We start from the raw sequence: 16,330 nt of genomic DNA, 5'->3' as shown, positions 1-16,330 counted from the left end.
TCAGCTTGCAGCAACCTCAAACATTGTGACAAATTGTGAAGGATTTGGGATACTTAAGCAACATCTGAGTTGCAGGCTACCTACTCCTGGTATGCTTACTAGCACTGTCTCTCCATATTTTCAAGAAAGGATGATTATCATTATCTTTTGTGTTCTGCTTTGGTCAGGTCAACCTGGGATATCCCATCCCATTCTGGCACCATAGCTTAGATCATTCACAAATTGGAGGGTGTCCAAAATAGAGCTATTGAGACAGCAAGGTTCCTGGAAGGGCAAAATATTTGAGGAATGGTCAGAGGCATGACTGTATTTAACCTAGAGAAGAATACAGGAAGACACATTAGTTGTTTTCAAGTATTTGAAAGTCCGTCATGTAGAAGTCAAGACAGTACTGCTCATAGTTCCAGAATATGGACTAGGAAGTGATGGCTTTAAGTTATAATGAGTTATAAGATAGGAGCAAAAAAATATCTTTACAATACCTTAATAATTGTTTTATAATAAAAGATGGCAGATTCTGTATGGCTGTCTAGGGGTGTTTAAACAGAGATTGAATGGCCATTTGTTGGGGTTGCTGTAGTAATGGAAACTTGCTCGGGGCAGGAGTTGGACTAGATAATATGGTATTCCCGATCCTTTCTAGCTCTTAAGTTCTGTGATTCTGTGTTGAAGATAGCACTAAAAATCTTTTGAATGCAAAGCAGAATTGCTGTTCATGAGAGCTCGGTCCTCCTTGATGTGGTCGAATAGATCTGGAGGTTATCCAGAAACAGTTAAGGAAGATAATTAAACTCCAGTATATTTTTTTTCTTCTGACTTTGTTTCATTCTTTGTTTTCCCTTTCCTCAATTTCCCTACAATGTCCCCTCAGAAGCCAGCCCTTTGAATGAAGTGGTGTCAGAAGCTTTTGTCCGTTTCTTTGTGGAGATTGTAGGACACTACTCTCTTTTTATGATTCCTGCTGAGAAGGAAGAAAAGACTCTCCAGCGGGAAGCTTTCCGGAAGTCCGTTTCTTCAAAGAGCCTTCGGAGATTCCTGGAAGTTTTTATGGAGACTCAGATGTTTGGAGGCTTCATTCAAGAACGAGAATTACGAAAACAGGGAGCCAAAGGTGAGGTGTTCCTCTTGACAAGAGGATAGTGTAAAGAATCCAGCAGATTCTTTACACTAAGTCATATTATTGCTGTTTCTCCTTAGCTTTATCATCCCTGATACCGGTAGTAATTCTCCAGGATGTTGGAATAGCACTTTCCAATCCTTTTAGGAGATGCCCGGGATAGAACTGAGCCCTTTTATCTACAAAGCATGAATTGTCCTACTGAGTTACAATGGATTCCTGATACTTGGTGGATCTAAGTACAGCCTTACTTTTGTAGATTTCTGCTTTGCTTTTTTAAGCATAGTAATGTTCCCCAATTGGTAGTAGCAACTGAAACAAACAAACAAAAAACAACTTAGTGGTTAGTCTTTTTTTGTTATTGTAATTGTTCTTGATCTCTCTAGGTTTGTTTGAGGTACGCGCCCAGGAATATCTGGAGACCCTTCCCAGTGAAGAACAGAGCGGAGTTAATAAATTCTTGAAAGGATTAGGTAAGGAATCCAAGCAAGTGCAGCTGCTGCAATGATCATATTTACTTTACCAGGTGCGCACAATTGTGCACTTGTTCCCAATGTTGTACATCAGCGGTCTCCAACCTTTTGACCACCGTGGACCAGTTCTGGGGAAAACAATTTTTCCATGGACTGGGGATGTGGGGGATGGTTTCCCATGCTACCTAGATCCCACGAATGTGATGAAGCTTTGCTTGCTTGTGCGGCCTGGTTCCTAACAGATTGGGGACCCGTTTTAGATAATGTCACATAAAAAAGCATTTTTACCTGAAATGTCTTCCAATATTAACTATAGTAAACATTTGCTTCTTACCTTCCCAAATACTTCCTGTCCCATCACATCCCTGCTTAGTAGGAAAGGATACTTTGCACATAATTTGATGGGAACATATTAAGTTTAATAATCTTTATAAAATCTTCTGTCTCATAACATTTCTAAAACAGTCCAAAATTCTCAGGGAATAATTTCTGCAATTGCAGGAGGTTTCATTTTGCAATCTCCCATCAAGGCATCCTGAAAAATTGCAGAGCTTAGACCTCTGCTGTTTGGCCTCAGCTCCCCAGAGGTTCCACCTTCCTCTCACATGGAAAGGTTGGTGACTCAAAGGTAGTTTTTTTTTTTTTCCTGCAGGTAAAGAAGTAGTCTTTTTCTTTCCATAAATATTTTTTTCTTTCCTTCCCCACCGTTAATCCTCTCTAGGTAGCAGAATGAAATTTCTTCATAAGAAATAAGTGTGTGGAGCACCATCAGGAGTGGAGAGAAGGGTATCTTTTCTAAGCATTTCAGCAAACACAACATGGACTCCGTTTGTTTTTTCCTATTTTAAAACCAAGTCCAGCTTAGCCTGCTCCAGTGGTGGAGAGACCTCAAGAGACGCAGCATTTAAAAGCTGCACCTGGGTGAATAGCTGATCTGTGGCCTCCTATACAGCATGAAGGGGCCTCTGGCTGTGGCTTGATGAAGAACATGCACTGGACAAAGCATGCCCCAACCTCTCGGACCCCCAACCTCTCGGACCACAAGTGATTTTGAGACCTTTATCTATTACTTTTTTTTTTAATGTTTCTTATTTATACTGAGGTTAGGAAGATTTATTAGGCAGAGACCTTTGTTCCATTTACTCTCCTGAGATGACAGCAATGATAGGTGCTGTCTTAACTTGGATAGTATGATTGTAAAAAGACATGAAGTGATACAGAAACAATAAGAGAAAGAAGAGGCACGTAGAGATGGGAAAAGAAGATATTGTATACGCCAGTAGGTGTAGTGGTGGTGGTAGGGGGGACTACTGAATCCATTCAGAACTTTATCCAGCTGACCACTATGTGATGACTTACTGCCCCTTCCCGGACTTTGGGATATATTGTCCACACCTTTCTTCGGAGTAAGTCTGATTTGTTGCAATGTGTTTATTAAAACAGAAAAGCATGTGCTTAGTTCCAAGTACTTTTATGTGGTTTGTTTCGTTCGTGTGTATCTTCTGGAGCAAAGTTCAGAGGGTGATTTGATGGGCAGAAGCAGTCCTTTGAGGAACCTTCCCACTCATCCCCTTCCCACACGCAACAGAAAAATGTCTGAGAGCTTTTAAGGATGGATGGGATGGTTTCGATGATGGGATTGTATGCGCCCCCTAGTGGCCAGTGGGCCAGCTGTGAAACAGTGTTCTCCTGTCCTTGCAGTCCTCTTGGGTTATTCAGTGTTTGTTACACTTGCACGGCGATTCCTACATGCAAGCATATCGTTTTGTTAAATTTATTTACACAACAGTGATATGTCCGAAGTGACACTATTGATACGTACCATATCTGCCATACAGTTCACACCGTGATGCAGAATTTGTGGCAACCTGTTTGTACCTTGGAAGTCAACAAAGCATAAAGGTGCTGGGATACGGTTATGCTTTCATCCACGCCTTTCTCTTTCTGTAAATCTCAATAAAAAGAACTGTTTCTGCTCTTGCCTAGAGTAAGAAGTGACCTTGAAATCTCAACTTTAAGGAAGGATGTTCATTGTGATGCCACCAGATGTGGGGTGCCTACTTTAAGTGTGACAACTAATGAGAATGCACTGAAGGGTAATGCCCTGGAGAGAAAAGTGGTGGCTGACCACTGGTGGGTCTCTTGCTTAAAATATTACATGTGTACAAACTCCACTCCTACTTCCAGTAAACTTTAGCCTAGTGATAAAAAAAAATCGTAGCTAAGGAATAGGGCACACAGTTTGGTATATAGTCAACTCCAGAGTCTAAGAGCTGAGAAAACATATTTTTAGAAAGTCCCTGAAACACATATAGTCACAACCCCTGTTGTTGCATGGTGCTCCCTTTCAGAATAAACAGTGTTATAAAAAAAGAACAAAAAGTAATAAGTAAAATAGATAAAAGGAACATGGTAAGAAAAAAGGAAATCTGTTTGAGGGATTCACTGCTCCTCCAAGGTGAAATCATCAAGATAAAGGCATCCTCTTTCTTTATGACACCTTGAATAATGCAGGTAAGCTATAGCTTGGAAACAGCAGTTTTCATGGTCAAGATAATTTATTTAATTCATCTCCATCCCAAAATACACTGAAATGTTTTGGATCAGCTTTTCACCGAGACCGTATATTTAATCTTTCCTCGATACTCCGGAGGAAGCCACCTGGGAAGGAAAAATACAGTCTGGTTGAGTTATCAGCAGCCACATCTTCCTGAGTGTACTTATCACCTATACAGATATAGGAAAAATCTGGCTGGAATATGCCCAAGGATTGTAGTGTTGCAATGGTGAACAATGACAGGTCATTGCATACGTTAAATCACCCCTCAAAGATCAGAGTACGGCTGGGGATAGTAACACATGGGAGCATTCCTTTTCCTTCCATCCTTCCCTCAGAAAGTTGAGCTTTCTCCAGTCAAAAGATGGGAACACCACTGGAGCAACACTGAAGAATTACAAATGGATATCAATAACAGAAGCTAAAGATAAGTGAGAAAATTGCAACAAGTCCCTGATTTGAAGCATCCCTAAGAACTTGAACCTATTTGTCACCATCACAAGGTGATGATTTGTCTTGGATACATGGGATGCAGCCAGTTGTGTGAACTGCAGGCCAGGTCCATATTCCCCAATTTCCACAATAGCAAAAACATATTGTAAGCAGCGAGAACGTGCAACACCCAAGTGACTACAGCATCGTGCAAATGCTAGCACGTGGCTTCTCGTATGGTCCAATACAATTAGGAAATCAGCTCTTTCAAACTACAGTTTTATTATTAAAATTCATTAATAACATTCATTTGCCACCCATTTTGTAGTTTGGGGTGACTCTGAGCGCCATAGGCTTGCTGCAAGGAAGTCTTTCAAAAATTAAGTGTAATGGCAACCTTGCTAATATAAAAGTGCATCCCTTAAAATAAAAGTTCTGCAAGTTCTGCAAAGTTCGGATTGTGGGGGAAACATGCCAGTGCCTTAAAATGGTAGAAACTAGAATGGCAGCTTATCAATATCTCTTCCCCTTGCCATCTTCAACCCTGGAGCATTTCTATGCCAGTAAAACCTTGTCAATTTTAATCAAGTTTGAGATAACCACAACTACTTGGATTTGCTCAATATTTTAAGGCATAAATCATAGTTTAGAAACTACCATGTGGTCCATGATGAGTTAAAATTGTCTACAGAAACTTTTGCAGGCTGTGTGAACTCAGATTTCGGGCTGAGTGGAGAAAGCCAATAATGAGTAGTGACATGCTAATTACATGGTAGAACATGGATAGATAACTTTTGCATGGCCCAAAAATGCTCATCCCTAAGATGTTTTTCCAAAAGGCAGCTGGACTTGGTTATTTTTCTTTTCCTTGAAAATGATTTGCTTCTCATTCAAGATGCTTCTTCGGTTGAGAATGAGAAGCAAAATGTTCTCAAAGAAGGGGAAAAAAACAAAGTCCAGTTGCCTTTTAGAAAAGCACTTTTGGGACAACCATGATGTGGATGACTGAGAATCTCCGCAGATATGCAAAGCTGCTCATTTTACCCAAGCTTTGAAGACAATGCCCATTTTTAAATACCTGCACACATTTTAATGTGCAAGTACAACTCTGCCTTTGCTTTTTTTTTTCAATATAGTGATAAGCCTAAAAATATCCCAGGAGCCTAATAAAATGCCCTTATTGGTAAAAGAGAGAAAGATGTTGTCTCTATTGCTTGATCCAAACTTGGCTAATGGTAATCTCCTTCCTAACAAGCATCTCCTGCCTAGTCACATGAACACAACTATGGAGAACTGCAATTGATACAATTTATATACAGTGACTCTGCCTTGAATTAAACAGGAAATTATTCTTAGATAGGGATAGGGCGGCCACCACGAGATCAAACATGAGTTGGATTGTTGCAATCAAAGCTGGAAGGAAGGACATTGTGGGTGCATTTTTAAAGGACTAGATCTCGGTTTGTTTTTGTTTTTTAACCATTGCAGGAGAAATTGGTGCCAAAGCCAATGGCAAAACCTTTCACAGGTAGCTTTTTTTAAAAGAGTACTTTACAAAGATTGCAAAAGTGTTCTAAATCTTATCAGATTTTCATTCCCTATGACCTTACAGCGCCCTCTGTTGCCTATTGCTTGAAAACAGCATTTGAAACCCTGGTTTAGCAGTTTCTTATATCAAATCTACTGTAGTTCTAGACCAGTGGTTCCCAACCTTTTTTTCGCCCCGCAACCCTAAAGAAATTTCACTCGAACCTCGCACCCCCTGAAATAAATAATAAATAAAAATGCCAACATATAGCCAATATCCTATTATTTACCTGGACTTTTCTCGCACCCCCTGGAATATCGTCTCATCTTGGGAACCCCTGTTCTAGACAAACTGTATTTATACATATCTAGAAAGCATTCACTGATCTCTAATTTCCGGTGGGAAATTTAATTTTCTTTTTTTGTATTAAGGATCGTAATGTGTAATTTTCTTACATGGAACGATCCAGATGTAAAGGTGTTTATTTAGACATTCGGATTAGTCACTACTGTTCCTTCAAAAAAGTAGGAAGCAATATACATAATTTGTTCTTTCAATGTTTCCCCATAACACAATCTTGCAAGGAAGGTTGAGAGAGAAATAGTGGCTATCCTATTGAGAGCCCTTTGGTATTTTCTGAGCTTGGATATTTTCTTGCAGACATTTCATTACCAAACTAGAAACATCTGCAAGAAAACAACCAAGGTCAGAGAATAACAAAGAGCCCACAGTTCAACCCTGAGCTTCAAACATTCTGTTGTATTGATAACCCTCTGAGCTTTATTGCTGAAGTTGAATTTTATTTTGGTTCTTCCCCTGCCTGTCAGTCTTAGTTCAATATTTTAGCCTCTACATCACATTAGTGCTCAGTGAGAACAAGCACTGTATCGATCTCTATAAGAAGTATTTGAAAGCAGGAGAAGAGTCTCATTCACTTGTATTTTGTTGTTCTGCTTGGTTTATGTGGTACCTGTTTGTCGGGAAACTGCTTTGAAGTCGCACTTTCCTTTTGGAAGTTTGCAAGTATAGAGGCCCAAGCAGCCATCGCAATCAGATGGTTTTCGGCAGGCTTTCAACTGGATACCAGAGCAGGAATACTGAAAGGAAATAAAAGAAACTGCAGATAGCAAGCATTGTTTGGAAAGTAAGAAATTCTCTCTCAATAATTAACTTGTATGGTGTTTCTTGCTAGATTTATATTTTTATGGTGATCACTGCTGGTTCATATTTATGACCGTTGCAGTGTCCCAGGGGGGTCATGGGATCCCCTTTTGTGACCTTCTGACAAGCAAAGTCAATGGGGAAGCCAGATTCACTTAACAACCAGGTTATTAACTTACCAACTGCAGTGGTTCACTTAACACTTAACAACTGCAGAAAGAAAGCTCGTAAAATGGGGCAAAATTCATTTAATAAATGTTTAGCAACAGAAATGTGGGCCTTAACTGTGGTCATAAGTTGAGGGCTAGTGAATTAGGGAGGCAAGAAATTTTGGGCTATAGTCGTAAGTGGAGGACTATCTGTATTTCCAGAATACTGCAACTTGATGAAATTTTAAAAATATTCTGTATAATCTTCTAACTGAAGTTTGTCCCTTCATCACATTTAAGTGCCACAACACCACCTCCCCGATAATCTGACAAAAACTCAACTACGAATAAATTTTTATTTCCAGCAAGACTTGGGAAAAGCATTTCAGGATCAGAGCAAAATTAATTTCAAAAATATATGTTACTCACCGTATCTGTATTGAAGTTCCCATGGCCTTCCAAGTGGGCCTCAGGCCCTTGACCCTTGCTCTTTGGAGGGGACAGTGGGAGAAACGGCCTCTTGCCACTTGGCCTCTGCTTACTGGTCCCCAGTTGCAAATTGCTTGCTGCTTTGTCGTACTCTCCATCACCTAATTGGGCTTTTCCTTCTGCAGCCTTCCACAATCTTAGGGAAGGCTGTTTCCTCTCTTCTACCTCTATGTCTCTGTGACTGGGCTGGAAGTTCTTCCTAAATTTTACAGTTCCAGCCGGGTCGACTTCAGCAGCCAGCCCTTTCCCAGTTTGAATCAGAAAATAAAACGGCATGGAAAGGGCGAGGATGGTCATTCTAGATGCCTTCATACTGTTGTCTTGACTGTTCTTGCCCAACTATCTAAAGACTTGGGAGCCTGCTGGAGTAATTTAAAACAACCACACACGTTTGAGTGCGTCTCTCTCTTCTTTCCCATTCATGGATGGTGGAAGCCTTTTATGCCTTCACTGTCCCAGCTCTTCCCCTCCCCCACCCCATCCTCTCTTACACAAATACACATCTCTTCCCCCCCCCCCTTTATTATGATATCAATTTTATGGCTTGTATCGTCTCCTTGGAAATTTTCTTCCTCTTTCCTCCCCACCCTCACTGCTCCATCCCAGTAACACCCAACTTCTTTGCAAAGCATGTACTCCCACTCAGACATGTGCCTAATGCCATCTTTCTCCTCCATTGTGATAATGGAACATTTCCTACTCCTCCCTTTTGGGGGGGGGGGGGATGAGCAGGTGCTCGAAAGCACTTTGAGAACATTGCTGGTGAAGGAAAGAAAGAAAACATTCTGCCTAATGAGCAAGTGATGAGCACATCTCCCCTCCGTCCTATTGTAGAAGTATTGATCATTCCTGATTTTTTGTTGTTCAACTGTTGTAATTAGAAACAGATCAGTCCATGTCAGTGGCAGTGATAATCCGTTGTGCCCCGCTGTTTTTACTGAAACTATTATTTCTCCCTCTAAAACATGAATTTTTATGTATTTTTGAGACTAGCATGGCACCTCTAAATTCAGAAAACATGAACTTTGAGGAATATTTGAGTTTCAATTTGTGCATTAATTTAGGGAGATCGTTTAAACACTTCTTTAAAAATACAGCCTAAATCAAGTTCTCCAACACCATTGAATCATTTTTGCTCTGTTGGAATTATGAGTAAAGGCATTTTAGGTATATACCTCATCAAAGATAATATATCTTCCAATACTGTACAATTTTAAATAAGCAATATGTAAAATGAGATTTGGGATGCAAGCTCCAGTTAGGTAGAGCTTTTGGAAAGACTACACAAAAATGGGAATATTCCTCCTCCTGATAACAGCATCTCTAACTGGAGGCTGCGCTGCTTTGCCTAATATATTGCTTATTCCCATAGCAATTAGAAGTAGGAATCATGCAGATTAAGAAAATACCAGCAAAAGTGCATGATCAAGTGTAGATTTAATTCTTTTGTGTGTGTGTTTGTGTGTGTGTGTACAAGGCTTGGGATGAGCTCTGCGATAGATTTTTTTTAATTTTTATTAATACGCAGTATTCTGTCCTCTTAATACATTAGTCTGTGTGCAGCTCAACATGCAGCTAAACCCACCTATCCTCCAACAAAACAGACCGTGTGTGTAGATCTGGATGCTTTATTGAAAGACCAGGATATGGTGAAAAAGCGATGCTCTGTATGTGGGATGTGGGTTTGTTCTTGGATGAACATGTGCCACAGTTTAAGATGGATTCTTCTTTGTGTTTCTGCCTCCTCCACATGCTAAAGGAAAATGGAGTCTGGCTTCCTAACGTGCACTTGTTTTGAGAATGCAGGCTGATGGGTAAAGGCATTGGGTCAGCCTCAAAACAATATAGATTGGTATTTGTCCCTCCAGCCACTAGATGGGGCTAGAAAGCAACAACACTATATATAAAAAATATATGCTGGGGCATGACACATAGTAAACAGAGTTAGAATAATATAGAATGGGCCACAGGAAGATTCAGGCACTCTTTTTTTCTCTTCCATCTATGAAGACTAGAGGAGAAATGGAAGAAAACCTTCAACTCCAGCTAAGACAACTTCCATATCTTGGCCACAGGCCATCTCTGAGCCTTGAGCCTTGCCAAGCTCACACTGCTGCTGTTGATCTCTGGAGAAACAGGCTCATAAGAGCGGAGGGAAAGACTGGCTAAGAGGAGGCCCATCTGGATGCAGTTATCTGTGTCTTCCCCAGCAAGCAGCCCAGCGATGATTCCAGCCATTAAACTGCAAAAGAGATATTGTGGGCTGAGCTAGACCATAAACTAGGGTAAGGGATAAGCATGGAATATGAGCATTAAGAACATTTTCACCACCCTTATTCCTCCCTACTCTCTGAAGTAACTTCACAGCATATACCAGCAGCACCCCAAAAAAGTGTACCCAGCAAGAACCAAGCGTGGTCCTACTGTCTCATTTCATGACCAATAACTCTGGTGGAACGGGGAAGGAGATGGCAAAACTTCCCCTTGGAATAACAATGGAGGATGTGGACTTTTGACTTGAAGATGGAAAAGGGGAAAACTCATGTTAGGAAGCAGAGGTAGGAGTTTCTATCTGTCAGAAGCCAACTGGTCCACAGATTCGGAACACTGCAAAATCTTTTTTGCAAGAGGAACTGAGCTTCTTCTTCATCAATTCAACTTCTCAAAGAGTCCAGAGGGGCATTGACAATATCACAACAGCATGGTCTTTGCATATGGAAGGGGTACCTCTGCTCACCATTCCTGAGCAACTAAGTGCATGCAGGCAATTACAATTCAGGCAGATCTGTATGACCACTGCTTTTCAAAGCCTTCCAGGTGAGGAGATGACACCCTTATTCTCACCACAGTCAGACATTAGGAGCAGGGCATGTGAGCCCCTGCAGCCAGCAATAAAATTGCTGAGCGGAAAATGCCAGTTGGGTTACCAATTTCAATTCTTTGCTGGGTAAAAATCCAAAACTAAGCATTCGAGACCAAAGCCTGATGAAATTTTGCTTGAACAGATACAGTGTGGACTCTTATCTACCATTAAGGAATTAAGTTAAGGAAATCAGCCACAAGTTATTAGCAGATTTTTTAAAAAAGCAATTCGATACTCTACTGTCAGAAACAAAAGGAACACAAAAACCTACCCAGAGTTTTCACACAGTGAGAAAGAATTCCCTTGTGCTTTGCCATGTGTCTCTCCTATACCCCACCAATCAGTCAGCCAGAAGATTTTTTTAATGGGATTGTCTCACAATTACTCCCAAAACAAAAGGAACGGGGGAAATCTGCCTGATTGGTACACTCTGAACAAGTCAGTTGATGGTTTCTCTACAGCCAAAGTCAAAATGGAGCCAGAGGGGAGATGTGGTGGCATAGTGGTTAGAACACAATATTGCAGGCTAATTCTGTCCACAGCCAGGAGTTTGATCCTGATGGAGCTCGAGGTTGACCCAGCTCCCATTGTTGGGGACAATATGTTGGCTCTGTAAACTACTTAGAGAGGGCTGTAAAGCACCACGAAGCAATATATAACTGCTATTGCTAAGTGCTAACTCAAAGCATTGCCCAAATATAATGAAGCAAATGAGTTGTCAGTTGCAGCTGGACAATTCCCAAACCTTGACCATTTTATCAACCATCCTAGTGAGGTGTTGCAGACATGATTTGTCATGGCACAAGAGAAAATTAGTTTAACAATAGAACTAAGGCAGCTTTAGATTCCTTTTACCATGGGCTGAGGACGAGATGGAGGCAACGTAGCAAGGAAGTGTACTTTAAAATATTTCTCAAGGCCTCTTCATGGCACAGTAAATGGGACATATAACGTACTATTGTTTCTGTCACTACTGGACAAGGAAGAAATCTACAGAGCCATAACTACTTTCTTACATGGTTCTTTATTGGCCTTTCCTGCACTGAGATATATTATGTTTTCTAGCAATTTAGGTAACTTAGTACCAAAACTATGAATAGGTTAGTACAAAATATATACACAACTTGGGTACATTATCAATAAAAATAATATTCAATACATGAAATGGACTTGAATTGGATAGCCCAGAATTGCCCTCTACATTAATAAAAGTACCTGATGCTCTTGGGGAACATATCCTAAAAAGTTTTGTGGTCTTTTTACAATAGTTGTGTCTCCAGGCATGTGGAACAAAGCTTCAATTATCTTCCCAAAACATAACCATAAAATATAACTCCATGTATTTTTCTTACATAACAATGCAGAACAGTGACAGTTTACAACAAGCTTTCTATCTCTCATCATGTCCAAACAAATAGTTAGGCTAGTGCTTTCCTTAGCAATGTGGCATATCTGCATGCATTGTTGTGTTGTCACAGCAACCTAAGTTTCAAAGATCTAGCAGAGGGAGGTGGAACACTCTACAGCCATGGCACACATTCAACGAGCAATTAGCAGTATATACAGTACCTATCACCAGCTCCAGAGACATTCACTATCTCTTCAGTGGGGACAGGGAGCGCTGGGTAGTGAACAGCACGTAATTCCTCTGTAGCATTCTGTAAAATGAAATGGGAGAATTCAAGGAGCTAGGCCTGGAGACAAGTATAAGATGCCTTCCTGCTCTTCTGATAAATACTAATGTTCTGGATAGCTAAAGGTGAACATGACACAAGATGAGAATTTCCTTACTCATTTAATCAGGCCTGATTGGAGAAAAGTGATGGTAATATGAATTGAACTCGTAGCCCTCAAGTATTACAATTGAAACAGGGGAATTGAGCAGGAGAATTGACTGTAATCAACAATTGAAAAGGAAGGACCAATGAGAAGAGGTACTATTTCCCATATTCAAGTCTCCATTTTCATGTTACAAACACAAATCCATAATTTAAAAATGATGAGAATGGACTTTTTCATTTTCAGGAATTCTTACATGTTTGATCTTTTAATGGCAAGTCCTCACTATTGAAGGGAAGATTTCTGCACGGTCTTCTGAACTCTCAAATCCAAAGAGGAACTAGTGTTCTAATTTTTTTCCTTTGCCTTTGTAGTTTCATTTCCTTATCCATAACAAATCCCTAAAGGTGTTTCCATATTGCCATTCTATCAGATAACATTTCTACCACCAAATCGCTCAAAAGCAGCTAGGAGATGATCTATCATTACCTTCACCATGCTAACCATGCTAATGCACAATGCTAACAAGAAGAAAGAATCACAGCCACATTCCAATCCATCACAGGCCATTCTCTCAATTATTCTGTATATCGGGAAATTAATCATCTATAACTAATATGGCAGTCCCTATAACTGTAGTATTTCAAAGAAAATGCTAGTTTCACTATTTTCCCATCTGTTTTTCACATATTTTACCTCAGAGCATGTTTGAGGGTGCAGAGAGACACTTCCACCCTTGCTTCGGCCACACAGCAGGACTCCGTGTTGACCAAGAGTTACTACCACACAGTGTAGCCCTCTCAATAAAGGGTAAACCAGAGCAGTAGCAGTCTTGATAATATCCTCCACTTTTGATGGCAGATCTGTAGGTTCCATTCCAGAAACATAAGAGTGAAACTCGGTCAGATAGCATTGAATTCATAATTGACCGTTCACAGTTTTTTTAAAATATCACTAAGAGGAACTAGAAATTAGAATTAATTATTTACTGTATTTCTATTTCAAAAGAAATATGGAAATGAATGGTAGAAGGAAGTATGTCAGTAATTATATCTGAATGGTGTCACTGACAATAATTATCTTCACAATAACAAACCTTTGAGATAAATTGGAGTGCAAATATATGACTGGCTCCAAATAATCTATCGACAAAGGGTATTAAGGTTAACTTGTAGTTGCTATGGTAATTCACACCCTCCCAGGAACTGTCCTATTAGAGGTTCCTATGTGCTAAGTTTTAATCCTTTGGAAGTTCAAATCTGTCATGGTGGAATTCTTTTAGAGGTCTGAACACAATAAAAGGAAGGAAATGGTTTTAGAATACAATGGGAAAAAAAACAATGATATTTCCAGATTGACTCCCAGGAGTGGTAAAAAGGAGTAAATTGTTTAACTGAACACATCTTTTGGGATAGACATGTCCTCCCCCATATCATGCATTTTAGTTAAGCCCTGGACAAAGACATGAAGAAATTCTACAATCTGAAAGTGGCTACCAGTTATCTCAAACAAAAGGAGGCTGATATCAGATTACAATGGAAAATAGGCCACCAAAAAATAATTTACTAGCCTGGTTGGTCACTTTGGTATATTTCAAACATAAATAATCCATGAAAGTTTTTTATTCCCCCTTTCCCCCTTCCCTTGTGTTAACAGTTTAAGAAAGCAGGAAAATAAGGAATCTGTGGCTTTGACTTATTGAGAACATTAGATTTTCTTTAACTTTTTCTTTCTTTTTGTTTATTCCTTTATTTAAGTAGAATATTTTATAGTTAAGATGATGATTGCTGTCATTATCAGAAATTGTAATTACAACTCTAAAACACCCACAACAGAGGAATGGCTGATAAAGATGACAAAACTAGCAGAAATGCTAGGATGGAAGGCTAAGTCAACCTTGAACCTGGTGAGATTCGAACTGCCAAATTGCAGGCAGCTATAGTCAGCAAAAATAGCCTTCAGTACTGTATTCTAACTATTGCACCACCATGTCTCAAAGGGGAACATAGCTCAATGATAGACTCCATGTTTTAATTACTTAAAAGTTCCAGAAACCAACTTTGTTACCTCTAAACATTTTTCCCACTAGCAATTCCCAAGTAGAAAGATGGTACTGAATTGTTAACCAGGGACTAATAATGTATAATGTAAGTTTAATATTTCCAAGCTATAAATTATAAATACTTTTTTGTTACTGTCATTCCCAAATGTGCTTCACCTGTTGGCACAGGATTTCCCAGGGTCTGACTGATGGCTCTGAGTTCCCGAAGGTTGGGTGATATGCAGCTCAGACCTCTCCAACTCTCTGAAAGAAAAGGCTTCGAAGCTTTGTTGACATCCGTAGGTTCATAGTACACTTGAAAAAAGCATTGCATTTGGTCAGTGATTCCGACAAACAAAGCATCCTATTTAGTTAAAACGCTTCTATCTTTGCATTTTTTGTTAAAATGTCAATAGTGCAAAATCATCATCATCATCATCATCATCATCATCATCATAATCATAATCATCATTATCATCTTGTTGGCCACTACATAAAAACACAACTTTAAAGTTTTAGTCAGAGATGCTTCTTATGTTCTGATCATTCAAAAGGATTAGGCTGAAATCAATTTGCCTGGATAAGATGCACCTATCTTGCTAATTGTCTCATTAGCATTAAACTACTTTCTTCCACAAAACTACTTTCTTCTCTGTTGAGTTCTGGGTGTCAAGTTTGATCCACACATTTCTCCCTTAATCTGTGAACAAACTAACATATTTCTTAGCTGTCTAATACTGGCTGAATGTTAGAATGAAAAATAGGACAGATTACAGGTAATGATAATATAAATGCTTTATAGTTTCACTATAAAAATTAAAACTCAAACACCGTGACCAAAATTGTTGGAACCATATGACAACATCCAATTCTACTTCAAGCACTGGGATATCCAGTGCCAATATGCCAAATGGAGTGTCTTGGACAGCTTCTCCCTGTAAAAGCAAGTTTAACAAGCATGAAGGTCTCAAATGCTGAGCGAATAACTACCAAAATCCACCAATCAATAGTAAGGAAAAAAAGGAATATTATTGTCTAGAGCAGGGCTGCCAAACTCACGGCCCATGGGCCAGATGCATCACACACTAGCCATGCTCATGCCCATGATGTGGGGAAAAGTTACAATACGTCACGTGATGCCACCATGATGACGTGAGTTTGACACCCCTGGTCTAGAAGGAAGCAACAACATAGTTCAGATGGGAGATTAATTATGTCAGCTTCCATGAAATTGCATTTTAAATAGCATCATTTGCGGGGCTCTGGAAGCTGCATTGGAGCATCCAGATTCTGCTCCTTTGCAATGATAACTATTAAAAAAGTAGAGTGATATATTTCATGCCTGTACCAACATGTTTCTTCTTACCTGCTAAGTGATGTTCTCTGGCAATCTGACAGATGTACTCAATGGTAGAAACTGGCACATTCCCATCAATGCATATTATTGGAGCCAAGCACAGATTCTCCTTGAACTGTGACACCTGAAGGGAATGGCAGGAGACAGTTGGCAATGGAAAAACCAAGTAGATTCTATGAATGTGACAAATGCAGGGTATGAATTTTGCAGGTTGGTCATATCCCATTTGGGCAAGATAATCTAGCAGGTCCTTTGGAAGGAATGTTATGCTAAATCAATATTGTCACTTGCATGAATATGAAGTCTCCTTTGCATTAAGCTCAATTTAGAGTTTTCACAGTAATATAGAATTAATTTGCCACTGTCTTCTAGGATGTTGCTTGA

General features: G+C 39.7%; 3 protein-coding genes across 8 annotated transcripts in view; 1 reads left to right on the top strand and 2 right to left on the bottom strand.

Moving 5' to 3' along the window:
- The window catches only part of DENND2A (DENN domain containing 2A), a 72,500-nt gene extending 69,458 nt beyond the window's left edge, over positions 1 to 3,042 (top strand). For both annotated transcript variants that reach the window (XM_087934957.1, XM_087934956.1), the window contains exons 18-20: positions 872 to 1,111; positions 1,504 to 1,590; positions 2,312 to 3,042. In XM_087934957.1, the coding sequence (XP_087791083.1) occupies positions 872 to 1,111; positions 1,504 to 1,590; positions 2,312 to 2,343 (359 nt within the window). In that variant the 3' untranslated portion in view covers positions 2,344 to 3,042. The remainder of the gene's footprint in view (positions 1 to 871; positions 1,112 to 1,503; positions 1,591 to 2,311) is intronic.
- Positions 3,043 to 4,135: 1,093 nt separating this feature from the next.
- On the bottom strand, positions 4,136 to 8,218 carry LOC148125660 (uncharacterized). Its single transcript, XM_087934962.1, has 3 exons — positions 7,847 to 8,218; positions 7,078 to 7,204; positions 4,136 to 4,251 (listed from the first exon to the last, which is right to left on the bottom strand). The coding sequence occupies exons 1-3, from the start codon at positions 8,216 to 8,218 to the stop codon at positions 4,202 to 4,204; spliced, it is 549 nt and encodes a 182-aa protein (XP_087791088.1). The 3' UTR covers positions 4,136 to 4,201.
- Positions 8,111 to 16,330, bottom strand: part of LOC113435178 (uncharacterized) — a 45,961-nt gene continuing 37,741 nt past the window's right edge. For 2 of the 5 annotated variants that reach the window (XM_087934958.1, XM_026698867.2), the window contains exons 15-19: positions 15,956 to 16,070; positions 14,767 to 14,904; positions 13,245 to 13,411; positions 12,339 to 12,427; positions 9,519 to 10,148 (exon numbers count right to left, since the gene is read on the bottom strand). In XM_087934958.1, the coding sequence (XP_087791084.1) occupies positions 9,953 to 10,148; positions 12,339 to 12,427; positions 13,245 to 13,411; positions 14,767 to 14,904; positions 15,956 to 16,070 (705 nt within the window). In that variant the 3' untranslated portion in view covers positions 9,519 to 9,952. Of the gene's footprint in view, positions 8,266 to 9,518; positions 10,149 to 12,338; positions 12,430 to 13,244; positions 13,412 to 14,766; positions 14,905 to 15,955; positions 16,071 to 16,330 lie in introns of those variants that run through there. The other 3 variants (XM_087934959.1, XM_087934961.1, XM_087934960.1) reach the window with 3 other exon arrangements.

The sequence above is a fragment of the Pseudonaja textilis genome, chromosome 5 (assembly GCF_049901715.1).
Source record: "Pseudonaja textilis isolate UNSWEBS1 chromosome 5, rPseTex1.2, whole genome shotgun sequence".
Taxonomy (NCBI): Eukaryota; Metazoa; Chordata; class Lepidosauria; order Squamata; family Elapidae; genus Pseudonaja; species Pseudonaja textilis.
Note: the sequence above shows the minus strand (reverse complement) of the source record. Positions and strands in the feature narration are given on the sequence as shown.